The sequence below is a fragment of the Plutella xylostella genome, chromosome 30 (assembly GCF_932276165.1).
Source record: "Plutella xylostella chromosome 30, ilPluXylo3.1, whole genome shotgun sequence".
Classification (NCBI taxonomy): Eukaryota; Metazoa; Arthropoda; class Insecta; order Lepidoptera; family Plutellidae; genus Plutella; species Plutella xylostella.
The window spans coordinates 2,382,691-2,400,497 of record NC_064010.1 but is presented as its reverse complement, the minus strand read 5'-3'; the positions used below and the strand labels follow the sequence as shown (position 1 = coordinate 2,400,497).

Below are 17,807 nucleotides of genomic sequence, written 5' to 3'. Positions count from 1 at the left end.
AAAAAAACATTCTCCATAGTAAAAAAGTCACGTGACCAACATAGTTTCTATGGAAAATGATAAATTTTTTTCGCGAATTTTGCAATTCTGATTTCAGTTTCGGGCTTAGATATACCATGCTGCACATGTAGGTTTCGGCTTAGTATACCCTTTTTGCAACAACCTGTATATAATTATATAGGCTGTTTAAAAATATGTATGGTAATGGTAAGCCAAAAGACTCTACGTGACTCAAAAGGTTATTTAGATAGATAGATAAGTTATTTATTAACTAAAACAACACATGCACAGGTTATACAGCAAGATACATACATATATTTTTTTGATAAAACCTATTTGAAAATTTGTTTTAAATGGCTTCTCGATAGAAAATTTACTATTTTAATTATGTGAGTTTTTTATATTGGGAATGTAATTTATTTTTTACCAAATTTGTCACCTCCTGTACAGCTGGCTACCATAACTTAGTAAAGGTGATAAGGGCTGTAAAGGTTTTAAACATATTTGCTCTTTTTTTATAAAACTTCTTTACAAAACTCTTTTAATTTCAAAAAAAACTATTTTATTTCAGGTTGTACTATCTGCACCAGACAGTACGTCTGATCTTCCTCATCTTTGCCGTGTACTGCGTGTGGACTGTCATATCTGCGGTGTTCTAGATCTACAACTACACCCTCAGAATATGGATTCGCAGCGTCGTCAGATGTTTATTCTACGGTCAGACCAAATGTTTTTACAAATGATTGAATTTAGAGTTTACCGCAACGTTTAAGGGGTTTCAATTATTTCCATTTACAAAGTCGAAATGAGGCATATTATTATAAAAAAACTGTAATTTGATTAAAAGTTCTACATATTGACGAGCTGGGTCCACATTTTTATAATTTCCTTGTAGGTATCAGATTATAATAGCATCGGCGCGTATCATGACATCTAATTTGACGGAATACTTTTAAAAAGAATTTGCGTTCAAACTAGCGACCATGATACGCACTGTGGATATCTGATACAGATTCGGATGTTACAGATTTGGACCCATCTTTTGTGGATTTATGACTTAATGACTCCAGAATAATATTGTACATCACATTGTATCTATATACTTACCTAATGAATTAATAATTTTAAGAACAAAATACCCATATATTATTGGGTTCATTAAAGTTCATTTACAAGTATACATTGTAAATACGTGTTCTATTATCATATTTAATTTAACGTAGATTTTTAAAATATATTAAACCATAATTATAAGCTTAGATAGAATCACGATTAAAACAGGTACCTATTGTAAGGAATTATATTTTTTGAAGAAACAGTTAATAAAATATGAAAATCTAATTTTTTATTCGTTTTTTTAACATTACTTATCCATTGTAATTCATACTTCCCAATAGATTTAACAATGCAACGTAATACTACCATTACAGACAATTGCGAAACAGGCACTTAGAGTTCTAATATTAAGGGTAACTAAAGATTCAAAATTCAACCATTTCAAGTAAAGTCTGGGACGAAGATACCGGGGTCTGATTTCTTCGCCCCTAGCTGTACAAGGACAGCAAAGCATTTTTACCTCATAAAAAAAATATCATGAGGGTGTTACGGTGTCACCATTAAAACTTATATAGACTAAACCCTGTCAATTAGCTGTCAAACGCCTTATAAATCTGTCAAATTTGGTTATAAACATTTTTTATTTTAATCGTTATACTGTGAGTTTCCCAAAACTATCTAACGAATGTTGTTCAGATTGACGACTTATGTAAGGAAAAACAAACATTGAATATTTTTTATTAAGAACCAAATCATAAAATGAATTAAGTAAGTAGGTACTTAGGTATATTTCTTAACTTATAGTCATTTGATAAATAGCTTGATAGGTAAAATGTGTGCTTAATTCATAATCTACTATGTATGGTGAATGGTGCAAACATAAAAAAAAATTTAACATCCTCCTGAATACCGTTAGATATTCGGCATTTAATCCCGCAGTAGAGTAAACATAGAGTAAGAGGTTTGTAATATCTGAAAAACATACAAAAATACAGTCAGTCCAGCCATAGGAACAAAAATGAATCCTAAAATACTTCAATGTTAACAAAGCTAACACGTGACGTGTGGTCTTGTCCACTTCAGCTAAAACTATTGAAAAATTAAATGGTTATACTTAAGTAAAATTGTAATAGATATGGAGTGGACCCCCCGTATTTTGTAACTTTTTTAGAGTTACGAGTAGCAACCGGTGATAATTGGTATCAACTTAGAGACTTATTAACCGAAAACACCAAAAATCTTAGTGAAAGAAATATGCAAGAAGCCTACCAATATATCCTTACATTCAACATAAACGTTTGTGAAATCAGATAAGTCAGTAAAACGTTATTAATTAATAATGCTCTAAGTTGTCAGCCATTTTATACCAACCAACCCCACTCGAAGTTACATAATACGGGGGCTGTTCTAGATATAAGAAAAAGTTTAAAAGATGCTCGAAGAGTTTCCTACACCATTTCTTCTCCTCAGTGACTGAGCCTTTGAAATGGTGGTAGAGTAATATTATGACAATGGACAAAAATAATTGTAAAATTTACGTCCAGTAAAATGATATTCAATCATATTAAAAAAATCGCGAAAAAAAAGTGATGTTCCATAGTAAAAATTCACGTGACCAACATAGTTTTTTATGGAAAATGAATTTTTTTCACGAATTTAGAAATTCTGATTTCATTTTCGGGCTTAGATATGCCATGCTGCACATGTAGGTTTCGCCTTAGTATACCAACCATTTTTGCAACACCCTGTATTTCCACAATGAAATTCTATGGACATAAACGTAAAAACCAGCTTTAAACGTTTAAAAACAAAGCTCACCGACAGAAACAGTTCCATCTCGAACGCAAACATGTTGAACGCGGTGATCTCGAGCGGTATCTGACCGCGCGCGATCATGAACATGATGGACCGCCGGGTGGACTTGTCGGTCACCGTCTCCCAGCCGCACAGGTAGATCAGGGTCGATGTCTCTGTCGACTGGACAAGGTATTAGTATTTCCAACGTCGTTTTTTAACGATTTATTGGTAATAAAGGCGTTCACGCGATTTTACATCTTTTTGAAACGATAAATACCGGTCTTAAACTAAAATTCATATCAAAATGGTGTTTGTTGTATTTGTTGTCGTCCTAAGGTACCCCAGTGGTACAGAGGGCCTTCACGAGAGTGCGCCACGCCGTCCTGTCCTCAGCAACCGCTCTGGCCTCCGTCCAGCTCAGGCCTTGCGCTCGCAGCTCGCCGTCCACTGTGCGCCGCCATGTGTGCACGGGGCGACCGCGTCTCCGATGGCCTCCTAGCGGTTTCCACTCGAAAGCGATGCTTGCTTGTTGTATTTAGTGCCTTATAATTATGATTATGACCAGTCACTAACAGTATGTTTTAAAGTGGGTGGGGTTGAGAATTTGTTGAATTATCATGTCGTTTGATAAAGAAACATTTATTTGACTCACAACAACAACAAAACATACGGAAAATAATACAACGCAAAACAAACAATAACACAACAAGTTGCTACCCAGAGCGTCAAAGAACTCAAAGAGGCACCAACTCAGCATGTGCTGTAGACAAGAAGTCCACTGCGCTTGCCCTTGCGAGAAACTCACCATGTACTTGAGTTCCGACGCATTACGACACGGCAGGAATATGTGCACGATGGTGCCGCAGCAGAATACCAAGTACCGCAGGTCGAAGTCACCCTGGAACACCGGAATTACACATAATATATTTATTATAATAGGTATAATCATCATCAGTAGGTAAGTATAGAATCCATTACCATCATGGAAGAAAGACAACATAATATGAACCAACTGCAGATTTTTTTATGTATTTACTTATTTACACATTGAATTAAGATAAACCTACAGATATACCTATGAAAGGATTGGGAAATTTCGTAATGCTAACTACAATATAGACGAATAGCGACCGAGTGAGAGCGGTTTTGACACATTTCACCCGCACAAGGGAACCTAAAAACCATTGACATATATATTACTAGCGTAAGGACAGGGCCTCCCACTCAAAAAAATGCCACCCGCGCGTTGGCCCTAAAATCGTAATTTTAGGGCCAACGCTCCTCAGTCGACAGTTGTCTGTGGCCGAGAGATGGTCTTGTGAATCTTGTGATAAATATGTAGTTGTGTTGTGAAAGGCTGCAAAAACCATTATACGAAGGTCAAAAAGAAACATCGAATATCGTATTATCGGTAATTACCATTAAATTAAGTAATAAACACATTATAAAGTGATAATTATTTTACTACCAAAGTCTACAATGGCCGCGCGCTGTAACCTTGTGCGGACGTCATTTTTTGTTGACTATCCTCCGAGAACATTTTCTTGTTGCACACACTTACGTTTTGGAGCGTGATTTTTAGTCCATTTGTACGGGACGCTCTACAGGTCCACAGCCCAAAACAGTTTTAATTTTAGTAGTTGGATTTGTCTTAAATTATTGATATGGCGCCTGCAAATAATAAAACAATGTCCGGGATGGTAAATTATTAACGCACGTACAAGGTTACGTCGTTAAGATAGTTGCTAGGCACTGACATAGTTCAAACAAATTATGACAGATAACAGTTATTTTGCTTGTATGAAGAAGGTTTGAGTAAAATGTTCTGAAGGGCCTATCTTTCCTTTTGAAATCAATGCTAAAAACCAATTGTCTATCCAACGTCGCATTCGTTGGTCATGTTAGGGTTCTTAGAGCGGTGGTAGCTCAGTCGGATGAGCGCCCGCTTCTCAATCAAGAGATGCGGGTTCGAATCCCGGCGCTGACATGTACCAATGAGTTCTTTTAACTTAAGTACAATGTATACCTACCTTTTTTTTATTAAGTATACCTACCTTTTTTTTACTTATTTATGCAAGGCTTATAATACAACTACAAAGGGGAAGCTCTGCTCTGCGTTCCGATACATACCTATCTATGTATCGGAACAACTTACTGCCAAGGGATCGCGACTGTACTTTCGCGCCAGAGACCTCGCCAAATCTAAGCAGTACAAGTTCTGCTGGACCTCTTATGGACGAGTCTATGTGCGGAAAACCGAAAACTCGCCCATAATAACAATAAAAACAGAACTCCAAGTTGATGAATTGTTAAATAAGAACTGACTCCTAGCCTGTAAGTACTCTTGTTATTTCTGTTATGATGTAATGTCATACATACAACACCACCAGCAAACATACACAACTGTATGTATAGATTATAATGTATGTTTAATTGTTATGTTACAAACACCCATGCACACAAACACACTAACTCAATTACCCGACAACCACACTACCCCAAGCATATCATCTGACTACACGCAATCTTTCATATCACAATCTCACATATTCACACATAAACCTAAAAACCAACTGTTACCTACTTTCTCACCCTATACTATCTATAAACTAAAAACAACTTTACCCCTGAGCATAGATACAACGTGTTTACTTCAATTCGATAAATAAAAATGGATGACACATTAAATACTGTGATTGACCTAGATAACATAGAAATAGCCCAAGCATTTCAATGCGACTTAGAATCTATTGATAAATTTATTCACTTTAATACAAAGGACTTTTATTTAATAAATCAAAACATAACAAGTATATACTGTCACTTTGATGACTTATTGGTTACTCTTGCAAATTTAGATTTTTGTCCTGACTTGATTGTTCTAACAGAATGTTGGCTCAGTAAAGACAAACCGATACCTATTCTACCTAACTATACTTCATATGCAACAACTCGATATTTTAATCAAAATGATGGAGTGATAACATATGTAAATAATAATATATCAGTCCGGGTTACTGAAATTAGCTTAGCTGACGCCTCCTGTCTTCAGATAGATACAGAAAATAACATTGTTCTGGCAATTTACCGGTCCCCTTGTAACACTAATGCTGAAAACTTTATAAATACTTTGAACCTTCACTTAGCAAAACTAAAAACATGTAAAAATATAATACTAACTGGGGACATCAATATAAATACCATCTCTAAAGAACATGAGCAAAGCTATGAGCGAAAGAATAGACAAAATTATCTAGAAATGCTCCCTACACATAGTTTAATGCCGGCACACAATCTACCAACACGACAAGGCAGCTGTTTAGACCACGTAGCTCTGAAAATAGATAGAAGTAAGACATCTGCTCTAGTTTTAGTTCTGAACACGTCTATTACTGATCACTCAATGACTTTGCTTAGTCTTACAAGGCAAAACCTTAAATACAAATGTAGTAAAACAAAAAAAGTTATTAATTTTGATGAAGCTTTAAATTCATTAATGAATGAGAACATATCTGAATTATTATTTTGTAATGATCCTCAATTGGTTACACAGATCCTAATAGATAAAATAAATAGATGTCTTACAGACAACACCCGTGAAGTAAAAAGGAGAACGGCAGTGGGCGTACCGCCTTTTTTTTGGAGCGTTTCAGAACCATGTTTTCACCATTTATTAATACAGTGTAGATAAGGTATTTTCAGTAATTACAATATTTTTAGAAGTCGGGGGAAAAGAAAAAATTATAAATGAAGAATATTTAAATCTAAGGATAATGGAACGTAAAAACAAACATATAGAGAACGGAACGTAACAACAGTGGTGCCAGACCTCGGAATATTACCAGCAAATCCGAGCAAAAAAGTAATCGAATAGAAATATCGATACATTCTTAAATACAAAAGATATTTTATTTATCAATAAATTACATGTTCTGGTACTATTTGTGCCAAAACTAGTACATTTGGTTTATAAAATATCATTATATTTAAGTCTTGAAGACTTTTATCCATAGTAAACCATTTTCTTTTCCTCTTTATTCGATTCACTATAATCGATATTTTTTGAATATTTAAATCTAATAACACTGAATCTTGCTTGTCAATCTTGTCATAGTAGTTGTTATTTCATTTTCCATTACCTAACCTAATTATTTAATATTTTGAATACCGCTGAAACTGCTGAAGATATAGAACAAATGTGACAAAGGGGAGAACCAGACCCGGTTCCTGTTCCACCTCCCCGGCAGGCTCCCGTCCCACTTCTTCATCAGGAACCTGCAGAAGCAGCAGAACAAGAACACGCAAAATCCTGACAATATTTTCAATGAACCATAGGATGATAAATACCTAAGTCAAATATGAGAAGAGCAACTACGTTCTGCAGTTCGAATCCCGGCGCTGACATGTACCAATGTGTTCTTTGAATTTAATTAAAATGTATACCATCACACTTACAGTGAAGGAAACCTGCATACCTATCTAGATTTAGCATATCTAGAGAGCCAGGTGCAGGTACTTACACCCCAACAGAGAATAGAATAGAGTAGGTAATAGGAACATAAAATTCCTAAAGTTGATTCCAGGCAAATTATGTTATGTAAATAAAACAATGATCTTTTAAACAGTATATTTTTATTTCATTACATTACTCGCCAAATGCATACCCATATAGTAGAACCTTTACATATAGCATTTCGAAATGGCATAGCAGATCCCTGTTGCGGAATGGCAATTTAAAACTTCAGAAGTTGGATAAGTATTTTTGTATAACATTATCCCATGATGAAAGTAGTAGCCTGATCTAGTCGATAATAATATTAATAAAATCATTATATTTATTATGTACGTTGCACGTCCCGTATTTATTTAAACGTAAACATATAACTTGATATACCTAACATATTATTATCAAATTATTATTCACGTTGTTCGTCTTGTGTTGTTCAAGTGTTGACATGGTGTTGACGTTTAGTTGTTGACATGACACATTTTTTTATCATTTCAATTTTTCTGCTCTGGTTTGTCAATTTTTATCATAATTATAAATCACAGAGTACTTGGCATAAACATTACTTCACTTGACGTTCCATTCTTCCTGTATGAATGTTTACGTTCCATTGCGACTACATTTTAAAGATTCTTTTTTTCCGTTTTTCTCTTTTCTCCCAGCTTCTAAAAATCTAGTAATTAATTGACTTGTGTACCTGTACAGTGTCTCTCTAATCATGGTACTTTCATTACGGAACCCGTCATTTCCATAGTGGTACAAAACGTCCTTAGAACCCTGCCTTTGTCCTTTCAAAAAACCAAAGAATTATTAAACCCTGGATTACTCCAGGACTCTTACGATGCATTAGAAACCGTAATAATATCCAAAAACAGCTACGTGCTAACACAGGGGATGAAATCTTGAAAATTACCTTTAGAAGATACCGTAACTTCTGCAACAATTTACTCAAGAAAATTAAAAGAAATTATCAAAGAAGGTTATTACAATTTGCCTCGAAAACATCAAAAAGTTTATGGAAAAATATAAAAAATATAACTCATATAAAGAATAATAAATCGGATAGTACAAAATTACTACAAACTAAGTCCACCTCTCAGGAATCTGTTGATTACGTTAATAATTTTTTTGCTGATATTGGAAAAAACCTTGCTAATGCTATTACTCAAAAAATGGGTGATAAAATACCTAAGCACAATACAAATTGTTATACTACTTCCCAAAGCTTACCTTCATTATCGTCATTTGCTATGTTAGACACAGATCCCGAAGAAGTTCATACTATACTAATGGGACTTAAATCAGATAGTGCGCCCGGGTGGGACGGTATACCATCCAGTTTTCTCAAAGTAGCTAGAAAAGAAATAGTACCCGTCATCTCTCACCTGGCAAATCTCTGCTTTACCATGGGTGTATTCCCTGCACTATTAAAAATAGCAATCATAACCCCGGTTCACAAGAGTGGGGACAGAGATGATGTTAATAATTACAGACCAATTTCAGTTTTACCATCATTATCTAAAATTCTAGAAAAGTTAATTAACAACAGACTAATAAATTATCTTGATAAATACAAAATTTTATCTGATTATCAATATGGATTTCGTAAAGGTAAAAGTACACAAGATGCTGTTTTATCTATTACATCAAAAATCATAGATCAACTTGACAATAAAGGCAAATGTCTGACAGTATTTTTAGACCTCAAAAAGGCATTTGATACTGTCTCTGTCCCCATTCTGGTGAACAAACTAGAAAAAATTGGAATCAGGGGTACGGCTTTGCAGTTGCTTGGGGATTATCTAAGTGAGAGAAGACAAAGAGTTAAAATTGAACAAACTGTCAGTGACGTCACAAGTATAAGCTACGGGGTCCCTCAGGGTTCTGTACTGGGTCCTACCCTATTTTTGATATATATCAATGAATTATGCAACATAGAACTTGATAACACCCAGGTTGTCTCATATGCAGATGACACAGCAGTGGTCTTTACTGGTAAGTCTTGGGACACTATTAAGATAGCAGCAGAAAAAGGATTGGCTTCTATTTCAAACTGGTTAGAATCCAACTTACTTACACTCAACACCGCTAAAACCAATTTCATGTGCTTTTCGATCTATAATAATAGCCAACCTGATAGTTCATACAATATCAAAATTCACAACTGTACCAACATAGCCCAGTCAAAATGTACCTGCCCAGCTATTACTAAAGTTAGCTTCGTAAAATATTTGGGTGTCATCATAGACCAACGTCTTTCGTGGCATTCGCAAATAGAGGCCCTCGCAGGGAGATTAAGGAAACTAATATGGATATTTAAAACACTGCGGCACGTGACTGACAAAAATCTTCTAAACAAAATATACATAGCCCTCGCACAATCATTAATAATATATTGTATCACTGTCTGGGGTGGTGCGCTAAAAACAAAGTTCATAGAGGTAGAACGTGCACAAAGAATTCTTCTTAAAGTCATGTATTTTAAAAAACGAACCTTTAGTACTCGCGAGCTGTACCATACAAGTAACCTATTATCAATAAGACAACTTTATATATTACATGTTATACTGAAAAAGCACACAACACTTAAATTTGACATCAGCATATTAAATAAAAGAAGAAAGGATGTTGTGGCCAAGTCCCTCCCAGTTAGAACTTTGTTTGCACAGATACAATATCCTCACCAATCATCTCATCTATTCAATACTATAAATAAAGAACTAGAAATATACTTTATGTCGTATCATGAATGTAAAAAGTCTTTAACTGAATGGTTGAAATCCTTGGAATATTGTGAATGTGAAAAACTTCTTGAATATAATAAATTTTAAGTGGTTGTTTTGGTTTTGGTTTTGGATTTAGAGAATCAATAAATAAAGATAGAAAAGTAACATCTCGATACCAATCTTTTGTTATCTACTTTTAAATACTTGTCTACTTGTGAAGCTCTTAGGGTGCTGTTTTACTGATCAACTGCTGGTGTGTTGTATTTGTTTTGTTATTATTTTTGTTATATTTTAGTTAGTGTTATTTTATGACATGAATACATGATACAGATACCTGCTAACCTTGAAATGCCTTCAGATTAAATGATATTTTTGTTTGAAGCTACCACACTGTTCATCTCAAACTGTATAAATGAAAGTAATATATACTAAATAAAATTTAATTATGTTAATCTTTTTATTGTCTATCTCTTACTTTAGCATAATAACATAAAATAATATTTAACTCAAACTGTAAATCTATGGAACTTTTAACCCTAACTCATTCAAAAGGGTATCTAAGGCAATAAAACTGTTTGATTTTTGCTTGTATAGCTGTAATTATTCACATTTTAAGTTTTTCAATTAACTACTCAACATCTGACTGCCTTGATACTCACAATTTAATAAATTTTGCTTACTAAAAATCTTCAATGACTTGTAATCTTCCTATTCTAAGGTGTTGAATACTTGTATATCTCAATTGCTTAAATCCAATTTCTTTCAATGATATTCTTTTGTTTGAAGCTGCCACACTGTAAATCTCATACTGTACCTAACTCATGAATGTGTAATTAAAAGTAATTTACTAAAGTTCATTATGTAAATCTATTTATTGTCTAGCACTTACCACAACTTAAATAAAATGATATTTACTGATATAGTAGATAATATTTTTGTTTGAAGCTACCACACTGCACATCTCATACTGTTGCTCATAAAGGTAATTTACTGGAATTGATTGAGTATGTAAATCTTTTTATTGTCTAGCACTTATTAACTTAAATGGAATGAAATGAAACTCAAACTGTCAATTGATTACTGTTTATTAAAGTATGTTTACTGAAAATCTTGAATATAACTTGTAATCTTCCTATACTAAGGTATTGGGTGATAAATAAAATAAATTGAATTCTTACTTTTATATCTCAATTAAATACTTAATTACATTTTTGGTTTTATACTTATCCTTCAGTGTATGACTGGTTCAATACTTACTGAAATATGTTAGACCTGAAACATTATACTTGAACAAAACTTGAATTATACTTCACATAACATAATTTATGCTTTAAATTTAATATTAAAAACTAAAATAGTATAACCGTGTCATTGTACTTAATACTTATAAGAATTAAATTATGTCAAAATTTGGCTAAATTACTTTGTTAAGAAAGAGTGACCTCTTCTGGCACAGGTGCTTATGTACTTAAAAGAAGGGGTCAAGCTTAGTTTACTGAAAAACTTTTTGGCAAATGAATAAACGTTTTTGTATTTTTGTATTTTTTTTGTATTTGTATACCATCGCTCTTACGGTGAAGGAAAACATCGTGAGGAAACCTGCATATCTAGATGTAGCACATCTAGATATGTGAACCCACCAACCCGCAGTGGACCAGCGTGGTGGGAAATGGTCCAAGCTTAGGAAGGCAGTTTAGACCTTGGGGATATGCACAAAGGTTCCACTCGAGAGAGCCAGGTGCAGGTACTTACACCCCCACAGAGAATAGAATAGGGTTCTTACATAGAGAATCGGGTTCCCTGTATCTACCTGTACCGGTAACCTGATTATGCGAAAGCGCTCACTTACGGAGCATTTTCCGGTTTTTTTAATGTCATCAACCCTTACGCAGTTTTAAGTGTTCGGTAACAGGGATTCATTCTCTAAATCGAACGAGCGAACGAGAATTGTCACGCAATCAGCACGCTTAGGTATACCTACACAAGATAGAGTCGTGGAGTTCGTTGGTCGATTTAGAGAGTAAACCCCTGTAATCTCAGATGAGCTGTTACATGTGTCGCAGGCATTTTGTAAGATCTCGCCGTTTACATACGGCGTCATCATTTTACAAACGCTCGCTGTTTTGTAATGCCGAAGGCAAAATGTATATTGCCGTGTCATTTTATAGTATGCCACAACATTTCATTGACAATCCATACGACGTTTACAAAATGCCGCGGCAAATTGAAGAATTTAGTTCTGTTTCTTACCACGCGCGGCGCTGTTGATCACAACAACAAAAATGGCGTCAAGTAGTGGTTCTGTGACTCAATAAATACTCAAAACGGTGCAAATATTACGAGTGTAGAAGTATTTTCACCAAATAAAGTAAAGAGTGTAGCGTTTAACTAATTTTGTGCATTCGGGCACCAGTGTTTGTTTTTATCTGGGAATGCCTAGTTTTATTGTTCTGTATAAATGAATACGTTTTTTATTTAAATGTATCTTTTTATAAAATATGTAAACTTATGTAGTGCCTGCTTAGGTACCTACTTTAAAAAACAAAAGTAAAAAGTCGTACTTGAAATCCTGAAATAAAGTCAGATTTTCCATTTGTTCAAAGTTCAAACAGTGTTTAATCATGGTCACCCTAAAACTGCAATTAACGTCGAAATCAGAACGATTGAACCAGTTATGAATATGCCTTCGGCAAACTACAAAACAGCGAGCGTTTGTAAACTGACGACGCCGTATGTAAACGGCGAGATCTTACATAGGGCGTGCAAAACCGGAAGGTTTTCAAAACCGGTTTTGAATTTTCGGTTTTTAGCCTCAAAACCGGGTAACCGGTTTTTCACCGGTTTTGATATTACTTAAATATTTTTTGTCATACAGTACTAATTAAACAAGGAACCCATATTCTTAGATAGAGATATCCACAAAACATACGAATAAAACATTTTTTATGATATACTTACCTATTTTTAATCAACCATATGACAAATTCCTCCTTACACCAAAGATGAAACGTCTGCTGTTCCTGTGCCGCGAATTTGCAAAAACAGAGGGATATTCTTTTGTATGGCCATCAAACGGCAGGATTTTCATGCGTCAAAAAGAAGGCTCACCTCACATATTAGTGAAAAGTGAGGAACAACTTGGGCAAATGAAGCGCCAGGCAACAGAAAAATGACTATGTTGTCTCATAATTGTATCTCTTGTTTACTTAATTAATCAATTGAAACTAAACCTAATTATTATGTTCAATCACACTGTGTTTGAATTCTGTACTGCATGCGCCATCTGTGTGATATTTTATTTAATTTTAATTTTAATATTGTGTAAAAATGATTGTACTCCTATATTTTTACAAAATCCTTTTATAACCCATGACACGTACAACAGCATAACTTCTGAACTATTTTTGTTATTTGAATCAATTATTATGCTAATATTTGTTACTAAAACGTTTGTACCATCACAGGCAATTATCACTTACCTACTTTTCATAAGAAGATATATTATACCAACTCTATACACTGGACATAAACAACTGTACATAAAAAATATATGGAAACAAAAATGCCTATCATGTTTCTGTACTGTACATCTAAATCACTTGGTTACTCTCAAGACAACTACATAATTTAAATAAAAAAAAATATATGGATTCTGATATAAATCATGTGATCGAATCTATCGATGAATACCAGGTGTCTACTCCGTATTGCTGTAATGTGGATGAATGTCAAAACTATCTTACCAGTTCAAATAGACAAATAAACATTTTAAGCCAAAACATTAGAAGTATCTGTTGTAATATTTCTGACTTTGAAGCCACATTAAAACGCTCGAGTATTGATGCTGATATTATGGTATTTACCGAATGTTGGTTGAACTGCCCAACAAATCAAACTCTACCGCATTTCGATAATTTTTACTCATTCTCAACCAAAAAAAATGTAAATCAAAATGATGGTGTTGTTGTCTACTGTAAAAACAGTTTAAATGTGACTTCTTATGAACCGGACTTTAGTGATGCGAATTGTATTGTATCAATCATAGAAAAGGAAATTGCTCTTATCTCAATTTACAGACCACCGTTCATGAAAACTATAGATGCATTTTTATCCTCATTAGAAATAATCTTAAATAAACTTAGTAAATACAAAAATGTTATAATTATCGGTGATATCAATATTGATATTGCCACTGATACAAATGACCATCGTTCCTCATTTTATTTAGACCTTACTGCAGGTTTTGGACTTCTTCCAGCTCATACATTCCCCACTAGGAAAAAAACTTGCCTGGATCACATAGTTCTAAAATCTAAATTTAATTCTCATACCTTGGTAATAAATAGTAGTATAACTGATCATAAAACTGTACTTATTTCACTTAACCTCAAGCATAGCAATATACACCATACAACTAATACTGTCGCTAAAGTGAACTACCAAGGGATCAACAAGGAAATTTCTGCCATGGATTTCAATGATGTGGTTAACTGTAACGATAGTAATTTAGCTACAAATCTTTTCATAAAAAAAATTAACGACGTGATAACTTCAAATACTACGGTATCGGTTCTATCTAAACGAAAAATACAGTTAAAACCCTGGATGACACCAGGCCTCCTTCGATGCTTGAAAAATAGAGACCAGATGCACAAAAAAGTAAATTTGGATCCAGATAATCTAATATTGGCAATAACTTATCGTAGGTACAGAAACTATTGCAACAAAATTCTCAAATCATTGAAACGGAAACATGAAAAATCTATATTAGATGCGGCTACGAAGGTCAGTATGAAACAAACTTGGAAAGTAATTAATGATATAACTCGTTATAAACCTAAAAAAAATGCATCACTTGATATGATATCTCCAGCTAAGGATCCTGTAAAAACATTGAATGAGGCAAACGACTACTTTACTAGTGTTGGGCGAAAACTAGCACAAAACATTGTTTCTCGCAGAGCTTTGACCCAGCCAATACATACAAAAGATACAATTGGCTCTCCTAATTCATTTGTTCTTTTAACTATAAATGATACTGAATTAATTTCCATAGTAAATACACTTAAAAACACGTTCTCGTCTGGTTGGGACAATATTTCAACTGCTATTATAAAACAAAATATCAAACACCTCGCCACTCCAATATTACACATATGTAACCTATCTATATCTTCTGGTACCTTTCCTTCAGCTCTAAAAAAGTCTATAATTATACCAATACATAAATCAGGTGATAAAGCTATTCCAAGTAACTATAGACCGATTTCACTGTTACCTACTTTATCAAAAATTCTAGAAAAAATTATAAATAAACAACTTGTGGATTACTTGGAAAAGCATATGATTATATCATCAAAACAGTTCGGCTTTCGCAAAGGAAAATCGACCACCCATGCTGTATCAAGGCTAACAGAGAGTATTGTTCGAGGATTAGATGAGAAGGATAAATGCTTAGCCATATTTCTAGATCTCCGTAAGGCATTTGATACTATATCGATCCCCTTACTTCTGGACAAACTCGAGAAAGTTGGCGTTCGGGGCTCACAGCTAGATCTTTTCCGAGACTATCTCTCTGGAAGACAACAAAGCGTGAGAGTAGGAAACTTTACTAGTGAGCCACGTTCGATGGACTTTGGCGTTCCTCAAGGTAGTATCCTTGGCCCAACCCTCTTCCTTCTATATATAAATAACCTTTGTAATATCAAAATACCATTTGTACAAATTACAACCTTTGCAGATGATACAGTGTTACTGTTTAAGGGAACAAGTTGGGAGGTTGTATTCAATAGAGCGCAAGCTGGTTTTGATACGGTTTGCAAATGGCTTGCAGATAATCTTCTCAGTTTAAATGCTGAAAAAACAAAATACATGACATTTACAATTGTCTCTTCTACTCAACCAAACCCTGATTCTTTTGGCATTAAAGTTCATAGTGAGACATGTTATGACTCTCTCCCAACAAAATGTCCTTGTGATAAACTTCAAAAAGTTGAATCAATCAAATACCTCGGAGTCATTCTTGACCAATGTTTAACTTTTCAAGAACACATTAAATCAGTCACTGTTCGTGTACGAAAACTTCTATCAGTTTTTAAAAATATTCGTCACGTAGCAGGCCCACACACAATGAAGACCATCTATCTTGCACTGTGTCACAGCATTGTTACTTATTGTATTGGCGTTTGGGGTGGGACAGCAAAGACTCACATGCTGCCACTAGAGCGTGGTCAGCGAGCTGCTCTAAAAGTATGTTTATTCCTGCCTATTAGAACCCCAACAACTATTGTCTACAACTCCTCATGCATATTGTCTATCAGGAAATCATTCATCTTGAACTGTGTTCTTGACGCACACTCTATTACACTACAACATGGTAAAACTAACTTTAGATATAAAAGGCGTAAGGACATAGTCTTCGATTTAGACACTTGCAGAACTAAGTTTGCAAGAGGTTTCAAACCGGCCATTGGTAAATTTTTATATAATAAATTAAGTCAACTCAACACATTGTATACTCTAAAAAAATTTGAATTAAAAAAATGGACTACCACTTTTCTAATGTCGTTAACATATGCAGAAACAGAAAATTGACTAATCACAATTGCCTAATAATAATCAAAAAATCAAATATGCGTATTTTTATTTTTATTGTAATAATATCTAATTATAAATATGAAAATTTTAAATAAAATAAATTTAATAGCAATTAATTTTATATAAAATAAATAATTTTAATTAATTAATTACTCATGGATATTGTCAATACTGGATTTTCATTAATTATTTAATCTATTGTAGTAGGTTTTGTATTTAGTTGTTAAATACATACTAGTTCTATATTTTAGAGATAATTTTACAACATTTGTTTTACCTTATTTGTGATAAAGTTTTTGTAATACACGTTTCAATTTATTAGTTATGTCTGCATGTTAATTTTAAGCATGTTAAATTTATATTAAGTCTACCAAATTGTACAAGTAAAACTCACAAACTGTGCTATCTTATGGAGGGCACTGTTGCCTGTAATACAGGGATGACCTAGTACGGGTAACAGTGACACTATTTAATTGTAATGTTACTATTTTACTGCTCAAATAAATTTTATTTTATTTATTTATTATTTTAATTAATAATTTAGTGAACAGGAAAAAAAGTTAAATAAGCATTATCATAGTACTTACTGTTATCACATCTAAAAAAAAGTGTGTGGCACCTTAATGGTGTTTTTATATCGTTCTGTTATCATAAATAATTGTATATTTTAAACATACAGGCAGATTTTGAAAAAAAAACATTTATCGTCTGATTCTTACGACCACTCTATAGTAGCAGTAAGATGATGAATGTTTTTTTGATGTATTACAGATTTGTTCATATCAACGCAACGAAAGAAAGCCTAACTCATTGATGGACACGACTGCATTTGATTTGACGTCCTCAACACTTCATGAAAAATTCCATAACGTCGAATGCAGTCCCCGCACTTGGCCTAATTATATTTTCAACAACGGTCAATGCAGTCCTGTTTTACCTAGAGTTAGTATGAAGACCACCTTGTTGTGCTTTATTGGGCCAGATTTCAACGTTATAATTATGTGCACCCAGAGTACCTTTTTTTCACACAGCAATAAGTTTTCATACAGCAAAAAATGTGAACTCACACGCACACATCGGTCACTGACGTCGTGTTTGCTTTACTGCGCCTAGGCAGAGTGCCG

General features: G+C 33.9%; 2 protein-coding genes across 3 annotated transcripts in view; one reads left to right on the top strand and one right to left on the bottom strand.

Annotated features, from left to right (window-relative positions):
• Nucleotides 1–1,937, top strand: part of LOC105381486 (fatty acyl-CoA reductase wat) — a 28,493-nt gene extending 26,556 nt beyond the window's left edge. For both annotated transcript variants that reach the window (XM_048632137.1, XM_048632138.1), the window contains one exon: nucleotides 572–1,937. In XM_048632137.1, the coding sequence (XP_048488094.1) occupies nucleotides 572–659 (88 nt within the window). In that variant the 3' untranslated portion in view covers nucleotides 660–1,937. The remainder of the gene's footprint in view (nucleotides 1–571) is intronic.
• Nucleotides 1,938–1,946: 9 nt separating this feature from the next.
• The window catches only part of LOC105381512 (odorant receptor 13a), a 49,753-nt gene continuing 33,892 nt past the window's right edge, over nucleotides 1,947–17,807 (bottom strand). The window contains exons 8-10 of the mRNA XM_048632133.1: nucleotides 3,659–3,751; nucleotides 2,875–3,033; nucleotides 1,947–2,028 (exon numbers count right to left, since the gene is read on the bottom strand). Coding sequence (XP_048488090.1) covers nucleotides 1,984–2,028; nucleotides 2,875–3,033; nucleotides 3,659–3,751 — 297 coding nt within the window. The 3' untranslated portion in view covers nucleotides 1,947–1,983. The remainder of the gene's footprint in view (nucleotides 2,029–2,874; nucleotides 3,034–3,658; nucleotides 3,752–17,807) is intronic.